The sequence below is a fragment of the Choloepus didactylus genome, chromosome 8 (genome assembly GCF_015220235.1).
Source record: "Choloepus didactylus isolate mChoDid1 chromosome 8, mChoDid1.pri, whole genome shotgun sequence".
Lineage (NCBI taxonomy): Eukaryota > Metazoa > Chordata > Mammalia > Pilosa > Megalonychidae > Choloepus > Choloepus didactylus.
This window is the reverse complement of record NC_051314.1, coordinates 104,488,619-104,507,883: the sequence shown is the minus strand read 5'-3', so window position 1 is coordinate 104,507,883 and position 19,265 is coordinate 104,488,619. Positions and strand designations below refer to the sequence as shown.

Below are 19,265 nucleotides of genomic sequence, written 5' to 3'. Positions count from 1 at the left end.
CCGTTACCATACTAACTCAAGTTTATGTGTTATTTCTTGCTTTAGTATTTCTTTTACTGGGAAGCCTTCTCAAAGGTTCCTCCTATGTCTATGTGCACCTGTCATCTGACTTTCATGTTAGACTATAAGTTGTGTGGGATTAGGTACTTTGTCTGTTCTATTGTTATGTCTCAAATGTTGAGCATAGTGCCTAGCTTATGGTTGGCCCTCAATAAATATTCACAGAATGAATAATTAAGAATAAAATGAATGAATAGATGGATAACTGAATAAGTGAATAGACTGAGAGGTCTGTAATAGAAATGGATAGGAAGAGTTGGAGTGTTGTCACATTTTTGTTCATTGTAAGGTAGACAGGGCAAGTACACTATCACCATTGTACAGATGACCACTTGGTGGTTTAAACATGTTTTGTAGTTTGATACACATAAAAAATATTAGGGATGGAATTTAGTCTTTCAAGTTCCAATTCAGTTGTTTTTCAGTAACTCTGTTTTTGAATCAAGCATCACCTGGACTGACTGGATGTGAGGGTGGAGGATGAGTCAGATTTATTCTGGAATTTTCAAGCCTTGATTCTGAATGAATGATGTTACAATGAACAAAGATAGGGCCTTATTTTTTTAAGAGTTGGTTTGGTACAGCACAGGACCTTCATTTATTTTTAGACATGTATACTTAAGTTTCCTAGATCTTAGGAGGAAGGTCAGGGCTGGAGTTTTTGGTTTGGGGAGTTTCCATTGACATGACAGTTAAAGTTGCAGGAGATCACTGGAGATAAAATATGTAGAAAGAATAGGCTTGAGTATAGAAATTTGGATGTCCATAATTAGGAAATACAAGGAGGAAAAGAGAAGTCCAAGAAGTAAGGGGAGAGTTGGTATAGTGCTACAACACAGGAATTAGGAGTAGAAAATTTCAAGTTGTCAAAAGTTGTGGGGAGGTCAGTGAGATTTTGAGGCTGAGAAAAAACCCATAGACGGTCCTAACTGGCTTGTTAGGAAATGGTTTCAGTAGATTAGAAGTTGAAGCCAAATTGCACTCCCATTCTTAGAAAAGCAAGAAGAGTCAGTTTTCCTATATTTGTGGCTATGCACTAGAAAATTTTATATCGTGGGCAAATTATGTAATTCCTGATCTACAGGAGTGAATATTATCTCATATTTGTGCTTCTGTCTCAATTTCTGTTAGTCAAGTCCTCAAAGCCTAATGAAATTGGAATTAAAGAACAGCCCCTCTCCAAAAGTATACACAAACACACTCTTGCTCTCTGTTTCCCTTAAAAAAATTCAGGTCTTTTTTCTGAATTTCTTCAGTGACTTGCAGAAATGGAGGAAGACAAGCCTGGCCAAGGGCCGAAGTTAAAGGCACAGTAGTTGTTTCCTTGGCCAAAGCAATCTTTTTCCTTTGATGAAGATGGTTTGTCTTCCTCTGGCTGTTGGAGAAGTTTGCCTCTGATTCAGGTATCTGGAAGATGCTTGGACAAGAGTGATGTGAACAACCTAATTAGCGTAACAGATTTAAGCATTTCCACACTAAAGACCAGAGGAAGCTAGGAACTGTAAGGTAGATCTAAGGCAGATTATTTTTGCTTTAAGAATAGAAAAGATTTTTCTTCTCCTCTTGTCTGTTAATCTATGTACACCCCAGCTGTCTGTAATATCTATGGAAAATATTTTTGAGAGAGATGAATATTAACCAGATTTCACCACAGTTTAAAATCCAGGAAGATTACTCAGAAACACTTGGTTTAAATTTGTAGAGTACTTGGGGGAGAGTAGAAATCTTCATTTTGGGGTTAGAATAAAGGATTTTGTTAAGCAAAGAGTATAGTGTTCTTAGTGTGCCTGATGATTATACTGCTTCAGGCCTGGCAGGTAGTGGCGAAATGTTCTCACAATAGAAACTGGGATAATTAATGAATGAATTGAAGTTCCTCAAGATCTGGATCTCACTGTAATATTAGCACTGTAATACAGCATTTTCATAGTGGGCCATTTTAAAATGCCAGGTTATTATTTGCAATGTGATGTGAAATTAATGAATTGCCAATCAGAATAAATAAAGTTGGCATGTTGGCTCTTTACAAAGATTATCTCAAGGCTCAGGTCTCATTAATCAATTGACAGGTATGGCATCTAACCTGTAAAATGTGTCTCTACACTTCCATTATCATAGGGGTTGGAGAATGTAAGTAAGAGGTGACAGAACGTGAAGTTACCCATCTCCATCTGCTCTTTTCCTATTGCTTTTACTCTTGGTAAATTTGTGAAATTAATTACTTCATTTTAGTGAACACTCTCCAAGGAGAAGAATTGCCTTTATTCAAGCATTTTCCTGCCTGTTTCATAGTAGTAATCTTCAGCTTGTCTTGACTACTGTGCTTGAAGTCTATGCATCAAACTGATTCACAGTTTTCTTAGACGATTTCTGTTCCTGTCTTTTTGCCTTTGCTCCTGATTGTAACGACACCTTCTCTCATCCACCATCTGTTTACTTGAGCTTTATTTTTCTTTATCAAGAAAAAGAAAAGAGATTTCACTAAAACTGTTTCTTATCTGGTTAACTGTTCCTTCTTCTGAACAACCGTGTCTTTTTTTTTTCTGTACCACTTGTTTGGTGCTTAGCTTATTCTAATTTGTATCTTTGTATATCATTTTATCAGTATGACTGCCTTCTCTAAATATCTATTTTAGTCTAAGCTTTAGAGGACTGAAATGTATGTTAATTTTTTTTCAATTCTAAGAGCCTAGTATTGTGCCTGGTTAATAAAAAAATGACCAGTAATTATTTCTAGATGATTAATAGACCAGATTGACTTTCGGTTACCTCATTTTGTTTCTTTTTAATTCTTTGGGGCAATTGAATATTCTTTCAATCAAAAGTTAGAGGAAATCTTAGATAATTACTAAAAGATGACTAAAAAGCAATTACCTTTGGGGCTCAGTTAGCCTTCCTGGTTATTCCCAATTTAAATAGAGGGTCCTGGAAATAATGATTAACAAGTGTACCCACAGATCCTTAAAAGGGAGAAGAGCTATTTTGCTCATTTTTTCTTATCTTTCCCCTGGTTCTACTGTTTGTCAGCAAGTAATAGTCAATTTTAGTTTAATGTATTTTGGGTCTTAAAAGCAATAATATTAGCATCCAGCTCTTTTAGCTTCTTTTATTTATTTTTCTAAATATGGTTCAAAGGAAAATCATCCCACATGTTGTATAACATATAATATCAAAGAGTTTTTGAGTTGGTTACCATAGCACTGTATTTTTTAGAAAAATATTTTATTTTGGGTTAGTCATCTTTTTTTCCTTTTTTGAACTCTTTCTTAAACAATTAACTATCTTTTAAAAATATTTGTAAGTCTGGTAATACTCTACTTTTTAGGAAACTAAGAGATTTTTCAGAATGAATGGCTGTCTTCTGATATACACACACACATATATTCATGTTTATGTTCATGTATCTGTATCAGAATATAGTCATGTATATGTATATGTGTATCAGAATATATGCATTCTGATTTCTTCTCTTTTGCCCACTTTTTTTTAATTCATTTTATTGAGATATATTCACATACCACGCAGTCATACAAAACAAATCGTACATTTGATTGCTCACAGTACCATTACATAGTTGTACATTCATTACCAAAATCAATCCCCGACACCCTCATTACCACACACACAAAAATAACCAGAATAATAATTAAAGTGAAAAAGAGCAACTAAAGTAAAAAAGAACACTGGGCGCCCTTGTCTGTTTGTTTGTTTCCTTCCCCTACCTTTCCACTCGTCTATCCACAGACTAGACAAATGGGAGCGTGATCCCTATGGCCCCCCCAATCCCACTGTCCCCCCTCATAAGCCACATTTTTGTACAATTGTCTTCAAGATTCATGGATTCTGGGTTGTAGTTTGATAGTTTCAGGTATCCACCACCTCTTTTGCTCACTTTTATCTTGTTGTCTTAGTTTTCCAGAGCTGCCATAGCAAAGTATATTCCACAAATTGGGTGGTTTAAAACAACAGAAATTTATTCTTTTCACCATTCTAAATCCCAGAAGACTGAAATCAAGGTGTTAGCAGGGCCATGCTCCATCTGAAACATTTAGGGGAGAATCTTTCCTTGTCTTTTCTTGCTTCTGGTGTTTCCCAGCAGTCTTTGGTGTTCCTTGGCTAATAAATGGGTAATCCAGGCTCGGCCTCCTCTGTTTTTACGTGGCCTTCTTCCTTGTGTTTGTTTAGTCTGTGTCCAGATTTCCCTCTTCTTATAAGGACAGCAATCCTATTGGACTAGGGCCCTCCCTAATCCAGTGTGGCCTCATCTTAACTAATCACATCTTCAAAGACCCTTTTTCCAAATGTGGTTACATTCATGGGACTATGGTGAAAACTTGAACTTGTCTTTTTAGGGTCACAGTTCAACTCATAATACTTCAGTTCAAGGTTTTTTTCTTCCCTACCTGTACCTTTTTGAAAGAAGGACTTACTTACCTTACAAGTTTTAAGAATAATGGACCTCATGGTAATTTGACGTCAGTACGTTTTTGATTATTATTTCTGATTTCAGTTGACCCTTAGTTTCAGTATTCATGGAATTCTTTTAAATTAAATTTTTAGTTTTTTATTTGTTCAATCATTCATTCATTTGTCATATGTTTGAAAGTCTACTGTGTATCAGATGCTGAGTACCATATGCTGTGGGCCTTTTCCATTTTCACTGATTCTATATGAAAGCTGTCATCTCAAAGGACAGGATGTTTCATGAAATGTATTGCTACAATTGGCAAACATTTAAATTAGTAACTTTAGCTTGAAATCTTTGATAGCAGTTGCATGGGAAGAATATTAGGTCAGAAAATGTTGTCACTTTGCCATGTGTACAATGTGGGTGGTGCTGTTTTAGAGGCAAATGACTGCTCATGTTTTACTTCTAAATGTATAAATGTTAATTATCTAGAAGGCGAAGTGGGAGGCAAAACCTTGAATACTGTCCTTTCCAGTATGTTTCTAAGTTCTTTGTAGCACTACACAGACCACATTAGAATGCATTGACCATCAAAGGGAAAAACAAGTGGTCCAGATAGATAGTTTAATCCAAATTAGCTCCTTCAAAACAGCTTATATAGAGGGCAAACTAAACGGTCACAAGCTGACCCTTTAGAAGTAATAATGGGAATTGGACCAGCAGATGTTGAACCAAATAACTTAGATGTGGTTCACTTTGCATCTGGAGCTATTTGCATACAAAGCCAAGAGGAAAGTTCAAACATTTTTCTCAAGATATTGGCAGAGAGGAACCTGGAAGACAGATGCCTTTTTGATTTCATGGTTCAGTTTTTCCATTCTCCATTCTCCTGTCCAGGAAAACCTAGGACAACAAATCGGTCATTTTATTAATATACAGTTACTCTCCTTGCTAACCTTGTTTTTCCAATAGAATCTGTGTTACACATCTACAAGGCCTCAGAACCTGAATCCACAAATTTTTGTTTGAGAAAAAATTGTTGCGATATTTTTCTTCTTCAAATTAATCTCTGGTTTGCCAGTAGTAACAATATATATTGATCTAATTCATTGGTTTAATCTATATTTGAGGTAAAATTTGAGGGTTATTTATTACATAGTCCCATGCCTGCTTTATGATAGGCAGTATGAGTAACGTTTAGAGACTTACTATCCCTTTTACTTTGTATACTACATATTAGACATTTTTGACAGGGCATAAACTGGATTTCTGTTTTAGTATATTAGTTCTATACTGTTGTTACACAGGTTAATTGAAAGAAAAAATGCCAGATAGCTTCTTTTTGCTACCTCCCATATTTTCCCTTTACTTCCCAAGTTATTAATATACTATTATTCTGGAGCCAGTTTTTTATAAATGACACCTAAGATGATAGCTTTTATAAAGCTGTGAATTATTAGTATATATATGTGTTATTTTAATGTAGATTTCTGTTAATTCATGGCATTTCTTCATTAATGCATGTAACAGGGAATATACTAGTGATATTTGTTATGATTTTGAAGATTAGGCTTATAATTTGGTTTAGAGTTAAAATCACTGACTGCAGTGAAGCATTCGGCTTTGCCCTCAATTACCTTTGTAACTTCTCTGAAGCTCAATTAGCTAATCTGTAAATTGAAGGGCCAGCTGATATCTAACTGTTCTTCCAGATTTTGAATTCTGAGTTTCAGGTTTTTAATTTTTTTCTGATTACGGTGTCTGTAATATGAGTAGCTCCCACTAGGTGAATCATGGTACCTAGTTTTAATTGTGTGGTCCAGTTGACTCATTACTAACCTAATAAATTATTTTTGTTTTTAAAAAAAACATAGCTATAAACATATAACATAAATAGTAATGTGAAGAACTATAAATACTTAAGACAAATTTGGTCCTTTTCTGTTTATTTTAATTATTACCAGTTATTTAAACTGATATTTCTTACTATATTTTATGGTTTAATCATTATCTGTAGTGATTCTGAATTTGCTTTTTATAAGGACTGTGGTTTGCTTTTTAGGATATTTTGGAATACATTTAAAGAAAAATAGTACAGTTTTAAAATAGAACGTTGTAGGGATTTTCTTATATTATTAAAAATGTTTGGCAGTGAATCTTTTTCCTGTAAGATGAAGATAGTACTCTGACTTTTCATTAATCCTAAATGAGCCACACACACAAATCTCAGTTTATATCTGGCTCAGTAACAGTAGAAATTTTTGCCTAGGATTGTTATACCAATACGTGTTTCCATTTAGCTACGAGTGATGTTTTGAAGAGGAGCTACAGCCAAGAGGGACGCTTTTACATTCCTTTGGCCTAAAAAAAATACACTTTTTAGTGTTCTGCACAGACAGACACACACATGCACATATGTAGTACAAGGGCATAAAAGAAAAAGCAAGTAATACAAAAGAGTATGTAGTGAAGAATTTCCTTTTTATCCTAGTCCTCCTGTCCCATTGTGTTCCCTTTTCCGATGTAACTAGGTGTTCTAGTTGCTAATGCTGGCGGGATGCAAAACACCAGAAATGGATCAGCTTTTATAAAGGGGGTTTATTTGGTTACACAGTTACAGTCTTAAGGCTATAAAGTGTCCAAGGTACCTCAGCAATTGGGTACCAGTCAGCAATTGGGTACCTTCACTGGAGGATGGCCAATGGTGTCCGGAAAACCTCTGTTAGCTGGGAAGGCACACGGCTGGCGTGTGCTCCAGAGTTCTGGTTTCAAAATGGCTTTCTCCCAGGACGTTCCTCTCTAGGCAGCAGTTCCTCAAAAATGTCATTCTTAGTTGCACTTGGGATATTTGTCCTCTCTCAGCTTCTCTGGAGCAAGAGTCTGCTTTCAATGGCTGTCTTCAAACTGTCTCTCATCTGCAACTCCTGTGCTTTCTTTCAAAGTGTCCCTCTTGTCTGTAGCTCCTCTTTAAAACATCATTCACTGCTGCACTGAATTCCTTCTGCTTGTCAGCTCATTTATATGGCTCCACTGATCAAGGCCCACCCTGAATGGGTGGGGCCATGCCTCCATGGAAATATCTCATCAGAGTTATCATCTACAGTTGGGTGGGGTGCATTTCCATGGAAACACCCAAAGGATTCCAGTCCAATCAGCACTAAAATGTCTGCCCCACAAGATTGCATCAAAGGATATGGCTTTTTCTGGGGGGCATAATACATTGAAACTGGCACACTCGGGTAACCAGTTTATTTGTAACTCTCTCAAGATCTTCCAGGCAGATACAAGTGTGCATGTATCATCCCCTTCTTTTTGCACACCACAGATGATAGCATGCTACTTACAAACACCCTTTACGTGTTTTTGTGATAACTTAGAGATCTTTCTATAGGAATATTTATAGATCTGCCAGATTCATTTTAGTGCTGGCGTAATACTCTTTTGTATGGATGTACTGCTCACTATCCCTATAACAAGTTAATTTTACCCTAGCCTCTTGCTATTACAAATGGCCATGTAGTGAATGTTCTTGTACACATTTTTAGCAAAGCTGTTTTAATTTAGGTGATAATTTATATTGTTTTTATGATCTTAATGGAAAGTTTATTTAAAAGTAACAAGTAGTTCACCCATTGATTTTAATAATGTAAGCATAGAGTAATACATTATCTCTAATTCTGAATAAGACCAAATTTCATTTTTAAGTCACACATAAGAAAACACTGGTCACATGACATTCAAGTGATGATAATGTTTTGGGTTTATACAAAATAAAATCTTTTAAAGCAGACCATGGGCAAATTAGGATGGTAGTTTGAAATGCTCTTTAGCTTTGACATTGTATATTTTTAACGTATAGATAATGTTCATTACAATATTGTTTGTAATAGCCTAAACTCGAAACAATCCAAATATTCATCAAAATTAGAAAGTTTGCTATTTTGCAGAATATTTATATAATATTACATTATACGTTTTGAAAATTAGCAAACTACAGCTGAGCACAACATGGAAGAATCTTATGAACCATGTATACCGTCCTCACATTAAATTTACGGGATCAGTAAGAGGTCTCAGTTGACAGATTGTTCTATAATTTCAAATCCTGGTGGTGGAATCTGTGAAGTATAGAATGTCAGCCTTCCCTTGGAGTTATTGAATTCTTGTTTTTTACTAGGATAAAGGCTACATTGTTCAGCTAGAGAGCTGGGCCTGAGAGTCGTCCAGAATGAGGCCATGTCTGAGTTTTCCAAAGGACAGACGTCATCATTCTGTCCCCTTAGTTGGGTTGGCATGGGGAGGGAAGAGTTCATTTTAGATATAGGGACTGTGGATATGTGCAATATGAGACAAGGGAAAATTTTTTAAAGTCTGACCTAAAGTTTCTGGCATAGAAGTCAGAGGCCAAGGCCAGAGCTGAAGCTGATAGAGCCTGCTGCTTCACCCCCCTCTTCAACCTTGAGATTCTTGTTTTGAACTTCCAGACCTTGTAGTAGTTGGAAACAGTAAATTCTTCTGCTGTGGCAATTCTCAAGTGACCAGACCAGAGGGTTGAGGGCCTACAAGAAGGTGAGACTCAGTATGATAGATACTCACGTAACTTGAGACTCTGACTGATGTATGCTATTCACACTTGGTTCAAAGGGTCTGGACTGGTACCCCAATGAACACTACTGTTGGTAATGTGGATTTTAAACCACCTTGCACTTTGTGTTCATCCAGGTTGAGTCTTTAGGCACTTCCTCCCTCTTTTTTAAGGTTGTGTATTTGATCTTCTCAAACAGTGTCTCCAACTCTTATTGTTGTTCTTTTTGTGGATGCTACATTCCTGATCCTTTCTTTTTGTTGGTACCATGATTTCTTGAGATTCTTGAATCTGGAGATTCTTTTCTGTTCTTATTCTCTCCTTGTGGTTATATTTTTCACATCTTATCCATCAGCAAGTTCTATAGGTTCTATTGTCAATTGAAACATGGGAATCTATCCATTTCTCTCTACTTTCCTGGTCACTACCCCATTCAAAGCCACCATCGTCTCTTTCCTACATGAATTCAGCGGCATCTTCCTTGTACCACCTTAACCTCCCTTCCTTTCCCCACTTTTCTCTGAGTGTTAGAGGACTGGGGCACAGTGAATGCTTAGTAAATGTTGGCTACATGTGGCATTTAATTTTAGAGTTTAGAAGTATTTGGGATTTTCTCATTCTTCTGGATTCCTGAATATCAAAGTGTAAAACATTATTTGATAGTAATTTTGGTGGTTGTAATTTTGACCTATTATTGTGATATTCTTCTGTATATTTTGTTGTAATCTCTACATTAAGTATTAAAGGTTTGTACCTATTATTAGGATATTTTCCTAAATAAATCTTCTAAACTAATTATAGTTATAAAATTCTACATGATTTTGGCATTGCTATTGTATCTAATAAGAGTCTTTTTTCATCCCACTTCTGATTTCTGTACTGACTTATATGATTCTTTTGGCTTCCAACTAGAATGCATTCAACAGTTTTCTTTCTTATAAAAGCATTGATGATGTGAAAAAATAGTGATTTTTAAAAAGTTCATTATGAAAATGTCCTTCATTTAAGTTAATATTGAAAAAATCTTTTGAGCTTTTGTTTCCTTGAAGTGAAAGTGGTAACGGCTAGTTGTATTGTGGATATTCTCAGATGGATTGTTTTGAATAATGGGCCTGGCCACATTAGCTACAGAGACTACCTTTAGGTACTTTAGTACTTCAAACAGTAAAATGTTCAAGGATAAACATTAAACCTGTTAATAGTGCTTTTTTAAACCTAACTTAACCCCTACAGAAAGTTTGACTGCTTAAGATATGAAGGTTTTCATCATTTTCTGTCCGTCAAGTCTGAGGTCAGGTTACGGGAAAGTGGATGAGGTGATTCAGCTGGTTTGGATGGAAATTTTAATTTTGTTGGGCTGTGTATTAGTTCAAATTCTCTAGGGAAACAGAACCAACAAGAGATGTTTATAAAGGTGTCCCATGCAACCGTGGGGAAGCACGAGTCCAAATTCCTTAGGGCAGGATGCACAAGTCCAAATTCTGTGCAGCAAACTAGCAACTCCAATGAAGGTGTTTGATGAACACGTCAGGAAACGCTTCACTGGCTAGCTGAAGAAGTGAAGGTCCTATCTTTCTCTCCCTTTAAAGTCTTCAACTGATTGGATTAAATCCAGCTGATTGAATTCTCTCATTGCAGAAGACATGCCCTTTGTTGATGTAATCAACCATAGATGCAGTCAATTGACTTATGATTTAATTAACCAGCCTCCTGGTTAATTAACCAGCCACAAATGTCCTTACAGTAACAGTTAGGCAGTGCTTGCTTGACCAGACACCTGGACACCATCACCTGGCCAAGTTGACACATGAACTTAACCATCACAGTCCACCCCTTGTCAACTTGGCAGTTATACACATCACCTTAAACCATACTTTATCTCTTAGTAGAGAACAATAACAGAAATATATATCATCTTCAATACTCAGCTGTCCTGTGTACAATCAGAAACACACTAAATCTCTCCAGAATAGAGTGCACGTCCTTGGGTGACATTGATTCTTAAACTTGATCTCTTTTAACTTAAATACTGCTAAAGGAACAATACAGCTGATGTCATATGGTAAGGGGAAAAGATAGAAAAAAAAAAAATTTGCCTTATGGAGAAATACAAAAATACTCAAAACAAGGAGGAAATATTCATGCCATAATAGTCCTCATTTCTGTAACTGGTTACATGGTTGTAGTTCATATTTATCACTACCTTTTCCCACTACCCATTCCATATTCCCTTCACCCTCAGCAAGCACTTCAGTTGGCCGTGGTTCTTTGCCTAGTAGGCTGACCCAAACCTTCATTCCTGAAGTTTCTTGGCCATTGGTAGTCCTGCCCAGATGGGTTGTTGGAGTTTTCCCTGACTTTAATCACAGGGCATGCCCTAGGAGATCTCCTGTATTCCAGGAAAACTCTTCTTTACCTCCGTTGTGTAGTTGCAGTGCTATTTTTCCTTTATAGTCAGGATCATAATCCTCTTCCTTGCCTGTTGTACAGTAATCCTCTTCTTTGCTTGTTGATTCAGAGGCATGAGAAGCCCAAAGTGGACAGGTGGCAGTCTTAACTTCCAATTCAGTGGAATTATTGTTGTGTCTCTTGGTAGAAGCACACGTCCTTTTGGAACTAAGACTTATAGACCGGCAGAGCTTAAGGGTGCAGGGACAGGAAGCAAAAATTTTCCTAGTGGATCACTAGGAGTGATAGTGAGTGGTGCCCCTCCTATTTCCACCCTTTGATTCCTGGACCCATGAATCCTGTCTATGGATGAAAGAGCCCCATAGAATGGATGCTGATTCAGAGCAATCACGGCCTCCTGGAGAACACTGCCCCAGACCTGCAAGGTATTGCCACCTAGTTGGCACCGTAATTGAGTCTTCAACAGGCCATTATGCCATTCTATCAACCCAGCTGCCTCTGGATGATGGGGAACATGGTAAGACCAGAGAATTCCAAGAGCAGGTGCCCACTCCCTCACTTCATTTGCTGTGAAGTGGGCTCCTTGGTCAGAAGCAATGCTGTGTAAAATACCATGGTGGTGGATAAGGCATTCTGTAAGTCTATGGATGGTAGTTTGGGCAGAAGCATTGCATGCAGGGAAGGCAAACCCATATCCAGGGTATGTGTGTGTTCCAGTGAGAACAAAGTGCTGCCCCTTCCATGATGGAAGTAGTCCAATGTAATCAACCTGCCACCAGGTAGCAGGCTGATCACTGTGTGGACTGGTGCCATATCAAGGAGTGAGTGTGAATCTCTGCTGCTGGCAGATTGCGCAGTCAGCCGTGGCTGTGGCCAGGTTGGTCTTGGTGAATGGCAGTCCATGTTGCTGAATCCATGCATAATCTCCATCCCTACCACCATGACCACTTTGTTCATGAGCCCATTGGGCAATGACAGGAGTGGCTGGGGAAAGAGGCTGACTAGTATCCACTGAACAGGTCATCTTATCCACTTGATTATTAAAATCTTCCTCTGCTAAAGTCACCCTCTGGTGAGCATTCACATGGGACTCAAATATCTTCATGTTTTTGCCCACCCAGAAATGTCAGTCCACAAACCTCTTCCCCAGACTTCTTTGTCACGAGTTTTCCAATCACGTTCCTTCAAAGTCCCTGACCATCCAGCCAAACCATTAGCAACAGCCCATGAATCAGTATACAAACGCACCTCTGGCCAGTTCTCCTTCCAAGCAAAATGAACAACCAGGTGCACTGCATGAAGTTCTGCCCACTGGGAGGATTTCCCCTCACCACTGTACTTCAGGGACATGCCAGAAAGGGGCTACAGTGCTGCAGCTGTCCACTTTCAGGTGGTGCCTGCATATCGTGCAGAACCATCTGTAAACGAGGCCCGAGTCTTCTCTTCCTCAGTCAACTGACTGTAAGGAACTCCCCAAGATGCCGTAGCTATGGGCTGGGAAAGAGAAGGTAAGGTGGAAGGAGTGGGGGCCATGGGCATTTGGGCCACTTCCTCATGTAACTTACTTGTACCTTCAGGACCTGCTCGAGCTCTATCTTGTATATACCATTTCCATTTTATGATGGAGTGCTGCTGTGCACGCCCAACTTTATGGCTTGGTGGGTCAGACAATACCCAGCTCATGATAGGTAACTCAGGTCTCATGGTAACTTGGTGGCCTATGGTTAAGCGTTCTGTCTCTATTAAGGCCCAGTAGCAGGCCAACACAATATGTTGTCTTCAAAATCCAAAGAGGCCAACTAAGCATTGTGCCTCTTTTTTGGTCATAGGAGAGGCCAGATGCAATAGTTTATCCTTCACCTTAGAAGGGATATCTTGACATGCCCCGCACCACTGGGCACCTAGAAATTTTACTGAGGTGGAAGGCCCCCATATTTTTGTTGGATTTATCTCCCATCCTCTGACACACAAATACCTTACCAACAAATCTAGAGTAGTTCCTGCTTCTTGCTCACTAGATCCAATCAACATGGTATCATCAATACAGTATAAATTTTTGGCAGTGTAACAGGGTCCTTCCCCAAGGGTACCTGGCCTTGCCCTCATTCAAAGGGCTCTGGATCTGTAAACTGTCTCAAGTCTGGGAATTGATTAAGGGGCCGTGACTCTCTGTTTTTGTAATTTAAGGTAGATTTTTGTTCACTTGACCTAGAATTCTTCTGTTTATATAGATCAAACAAGAATTTAGTAGACTGCCCGTCTGTTTTACTTCTAGGTGCTTCATGATCTACTAGCCAATGTAGTCTCTGTGAGTCAGATTATTTTGACTGCTGCTTTGAGCGTTTTCCATTATGGGAGCCACGCCCACCTCATCTTTGGCGATTAACTGCTGCCATGTGGCTTTATTGACTTGAGAGCTCATTATCCCCATTGTGTTTAAGGATTCCACCTCAGTACATTAGTTCCCAGAGTAATATCTGACCTACAGGGAAGGGTGACTACAGAGCTCTTCAGGGATGAATGAAGTCTCACAAATTTATTCCTCACAATCCTGATAAAAGGTGTGTCTTCTGGACATTCCACGGGTGTGTGAGGAGGACTTCCATGATAAATCCACTCTAACATTTCAGTCTCTCTAAGCCTTTGAATCCCCTCCTCTGCATTATACTAGGGCAGTTCTGGCATTTCAACCTCAGGTAATGTCAGCCATCTCTTGATGCATGTTTCAGCTAACCACCTAAACTGTTAATGCCCTTTCTAATCCCTCGAGCTACAACACTGAATGCAGAATCTCTGCTTAGTGGGCCCATATCAGTAAATTCAGCACGATCCCACTTTATATTCCTTCTACCATTATCCCATACCCTTAATATCTGTTCCTGCACATACATTCATTCCCCTGATTTCTGTCTATATAAATTGGAAAACTCATGCAATTCTTTTGGAGTATAGCACACTTCCTCATGGGTCACGCTTCGTACCTCATCCTTCGGGACCTGTTGGGACTTTAGTATGGTTATAGGTCTTGAAGCAAAGACTGGTGTTTGGGGTGGGTCATGAAAAGAATTAGAAGTATCCCTCAAGCCATTTACCTCAGGATTTTCTGTTGCCCTTTCATCTTGTGAAACAGGATTAATCTCTCCAGACAGAGGAGTAAGAGCTGCTTCCTCAGGGGAGGTGATTATAGGTTTAGCAGGCACTGAAAGGTTAATCTCTTTAGGTGGAGGTTGGATGGCAGGCTCCTCAGGGCAGACTGCAAGTCTGGAAGCTGTTTCCTCAAAGCAGGCTGGAGATTGGGTAGCTGTCTTCTCAGGGTAGACTGGAGATGGGGGCGGGGAGGGGGCTGTTTCCTCAGGGCAGACCATTACAGGTATGTCTAGCAAAGACGCAGCAGAATCCAGGGTTCCAGTGTCCTCACTGCCATTATTATCAGTCCATAAGTCCCTCCCACGTTTCAGGATCCTGTTCTTTTCCAATCAGTGCCTTTACTTTAACAGCAGATACCCTGCGAGGTTGAGATTTTAATTTACGTTGTAAGTCTGCTACTCATACAATGAGACTCTTGGTCTGGTTTTCAGAAATCTCAAGTCTGCAGCCACAGGAAATAAGATTTTCTTTCAGGGAACACATAGAAACCTTCACATCTGTCACACAGCGCTTAAGTTTCAAATTTGAAGCCTTTAGCGTGTCCCTTTCTCTTATAACTTTATCCTGCGTATGTAAGAGTAACCAGCCAACATCATTATACCTCTTAACTCCACAAAACTCTGTTAAGGTGTCAAAAACACTGTCACCCAGAGCCTTGCTTTGGCCAAGAGTATGATTAGGAGAATCAAACAGTGATATTTTGCGTATCTCCATTGCCAGCTTGTGCCATGGACTCTGTCAGTGCCATGTTCATTATTGGAAATGGTGTCATTCATGCCTTTGAATCTAATCAAAGTAGAAAACTAATTGTAAAAGCCCATTTTAAGATTCTGTTTTTCTAGAAGCACTCCCAGTACCAAGCTGTATTAGTTTGGGTTCTCTAGGGAAACAAAACCGACAAGGGATATCTATAAATACAAGATTTTATAAAGATGTCTCATGCAGCTGTGGGGATGCATGAGTCCAAATTCCTTAGGGCAGGTGGCAAGCAGGCAACTCTGATGAAGGTGTTCAATGAAGTCCTCAGGAAATGTTTCTCTGGCTTGCTGAAGAAGTGAAGGTCCTCTCTCATCCTTAAAAGTCTTCAACTGATTGGATTAAATCCAGCTGATTGAATTCTCTCATTGTGGAAGACACACCCTTTGTTGATTTAATCAGTTGCAGGTGCAGTCAACTGATTGATGATTTAATAAACCAGCCTTCTGGTTAATTAACCAGTCACAAATGTCTTTGCAGTAACAGTTAGGCAGTGCTTGCTTGACCAGACACCTGGACACCATCACCTGGCCAAGTTGACACATGAACCTAACCATCGAAGGCTGCAACACAGATTTGATAACACTAATCAAATAGCATATACAGTTGGTTTCTGGAAAACCCTGTAACAAAGTAAATTAACTGCTATTTTTCTTGTTCAGTCATTTCTTTAACAGTGTCTGAACACAGAACCAGTAAAACATAAGGACAGTTATGCTGATAGAATTTTTCATTCATCTAGTGAACAAGTATTTATTGAACTTATCAATTTATTAGTTACCTAAAGGAACAATTTTAGAGCATTTTAAACCCCTTGATCTTATGACCTAAACACATATTTTAATTTGATGTAATATTTTTTGGTGAAATTTGTGAATTTTATTTCTCCTAATTTTGTAAAAGGTTAGGTTGTCATTGATTATGATCCTGTTTGATGTTAGGTGGTGAAACTATTTAGTTTCTGCCTTCTCTTGGTTGTTTTTTTAAATGTATTCAACAAAAACTTATTAGGTACCAAGCATAGGGAGTCTATGCAGATGTTTGCAGTTGGTATAGCTGCAGTAAGATATGTCTACATTTCTAGTCTTTGTGTGTTGTCTGCTGGCCTTTGTGTGTCGTCTGTGACTTCCACAAAACTCCCCCAAAATTCCCATTTATTTTCTTACCCTGACCCATGATATATTGAAATTGCGATGGGGAAAGTTGTAATGTGGAAGGGGTAAATGTACTTAATTATAATTAAGTGGGATATACTTTTAATAGTAAATATAAAGGCCATATATAGGTTATGAATAAATATAGCCTATAAAAGGGGGTCAGGAAAAGTATTTTGGGTACTTCATTATAGAGAGAGGTATCAGAGGCAGTGTCTGAATCCAAGTAGGGTTCAGCTGGGCAAAGGCCTATCGTGTTTAGGGAGGCAGGGCTTACCTGAAAGCTTTGCATGAGAGACAGAGAAATAGAATATCTTGCCTTATTAGTGTTAACTTTTGGCTATGTCTACACTCTAAATTTTATGTTTGTTTTATATTTGTTTTCTGATTACACTAATTTCTCTTTGGTTATTTTCTTTGTTCTTTTTTGTTGAGTTTAATCTTCTATTTTTCCTAGTTTTAGAAAATCTGATGCTTATCTCATTAATTTTAACTTTTCTTTCTTTTCTAATCTATGCATTTAAGTTTATTACTGCAATAGCTGCATCCTGAGAGTTTTTTTAAAAAAGAATCCTTCAATTATAAATATTCTGTAATTTTTGATATGAATTGACCCTAGAATTATTTTTAAAGTATTTCTGAATTTCCAAGCATGGGGGTTTTCTAGTGATTTTTATTGTTATTGTTTCCTAATTTAATTGTTTTTGGTCCAGGAAAGTGGTTTAATACTAATTCTTCGTTATTTGATGAAACTTGTTCTATAGCATAATGCCGTCTGAGGACTAGAAGCATTGACATCACCTGGGAGATTTTTAGAAATGCAGAATCTCAGGCTCCATGCCAGACCTACCACTACAAAATCTGCATTTTAACAGGATCCACAGGTGATGCTTATGCTCATTAAAGTTTGAGAAACACTGCTTTACTGGACATATTTAGAATACTGTATTTGTCATCTGCAGAATATACATATATTTTAAATAAATATTAAATTATATAAATATTAACAATCATTTGCCACGATGGTGAATTTAGAAACTTCATGTTGAAGTTCTGTAACTTTGTGCTTTGTCTGTTTTGAGATTGTTATTAGGTACATTCATATTTAGAGTTGTGGTATCTTCTTGGTGCATTGAACTTTTAACACTTTTGTCTCAAAAATCCGTTTTGTCTGATAAGAAATACAAGCAGCTTTATTTTTATTAGAATACAACTATTTATTTTTCTATCTTTATGCTTTTCAACCTCTTTGTATCCTTGTTTTTTGGTATATCATTTGGAAAGACCATAAAGCTAGATTTTGTTTGCTTATTAGTGATGATCTTTATTTTTGAATTGAAATATTTAGTTCATTTATATTTTATTGTAATTACAGATATACATTTTTTTTTCTACAATCTTAATTTTGGCTTTCTATTTATATTGTGATTTTGTGTTTCTTTCTGTATTTTTATGCATTTTTGAATTTACTTTATTATTTCCTTTTTCCCCTGCTCTGCTAGTTTAGAAGATATCCATACCTAGTATATCAAAGTGAAACTACAGAAAACCAATTACTAAGAATAAATCTTAAAGGGCACCAGAAAGATAAGCTCATTTACTTTGAAGGAAGAAAATTCTAATGAAACAACTAAGTTCTCAATGATAATTATGGAAATTGGAAGGCTTCTGGAAAATTCTGTCACTTCTAGAAAATTCTCAGCCACTGTTTTTTCCAATGTTCACTTTGCTTCTTTTGGTGGTTTCCCTAGAAATTTTAACAAATATTCTTGATTACTTAAATCTAAAGACAATCATATTCTTTATCCTACTTTTAAAAATTATGAGGATTGTAGAAGTTTTGAACTTCAACAATCTGCTCTCTGATTATTATGTTGTTGCCCAGTATTATAGACCTATCTCTTTTTTTTTTCTTTTTTGTGAACTCCACAAGACTTAGTTATTGCTGCTATTATTGTTTTGTATAAACAAAGTATATTTGGGTTTACCTGCATTTTTTCCCCATTTTTCTTTATTTCTTCTTGCAACCCAAATTTTCCATTTGAAATCATTTTCCTTCTGCTTGAAGTGCATCTTTGGGAATTTTCCTTAGACAAAGCCTTGGAGAAGTTTGTCCTTATTTTTGTTTGTTTCACTTAGTTTCCAGATTGACAGGCAATTTTTTTTTTCTTTGCACAATCAGGCTATCACTCTCCTGTCTTCCGATTTCCATAATTATTGTTGAGAACTTAGTTGTTTCATTAGAATTTCCTTCCTTCAAGGTAATTGAGCTTATCTTTCTGGTGCCCTTTAAGATTTATTCTTTGTAATTGGTATTCTGTAGTTTCACTGTGATATACTAGGTATGGATGTCTTTTTGTTTATCTTGATTAGACTTTGCTGGGCTTCTGGAAAATTCTGTCACTTCTAGAAAATTCTTAGCCACTATTTTTTCCAAAGTTCACTTTGCTCCATTTTCTCTCCTTTTCTTTTGGAACTCTAATTAGATAAATTCCAAATTTTTAAACTCATTTTTTGTGATTCTTATCTCTTTTTTCACATTCTACTGTGCTGCATTTTGAGAAATTTCTTCAGACAAGTCTTTCATTTCATTGATTCTTTCCTCATCAGTTTCTAAGTTAATATAAAACCTGAGCATTTATTTTATTCACTTTATAATTTTATTTTATGAAATATTTACACACATATGCATACACACCTTTCTTCCCCTCCTGACCCAGTGCACTGTTAGATGCAGATGTTTTTC

The 19,265-nt window shown here is 37.3% G+C and overlaps 1 protein-coding gene across 8 annotated transcripts in view; it reads left to right on the top strand.

Moving 5' to 3' along the window:
• CCDC91 (coiled-coil domain containing 91) overlaps positions 1 to 19,265 on the top strand; it is a 516,404-nt gene that overhangs the window by 127,799 nt on the left and 369,340 nt on the right. For 3 of the 8 annotated variants that reach the window (XM_037844940.1, XM_037844947.1, XM_037844946.1), the window contains exon 3: positions 17,284 to 17,403. The exons of the other annotated variants lie outside the window; for them this stretch is intronic. In XM_037844940.1, coding sequence (XP_037700868.1) covers positions 17,357 to 17,403 — 47 coding nt within the window. In that variant the 5' untranslated portion in view covers positions 17,284 to 17,356. The remainder of the gene's footprint in view (positions 1 to 17,283; positions 17,404 to 19,265) is intronic. 8 annotated transcript variants of the gene reach the window in all.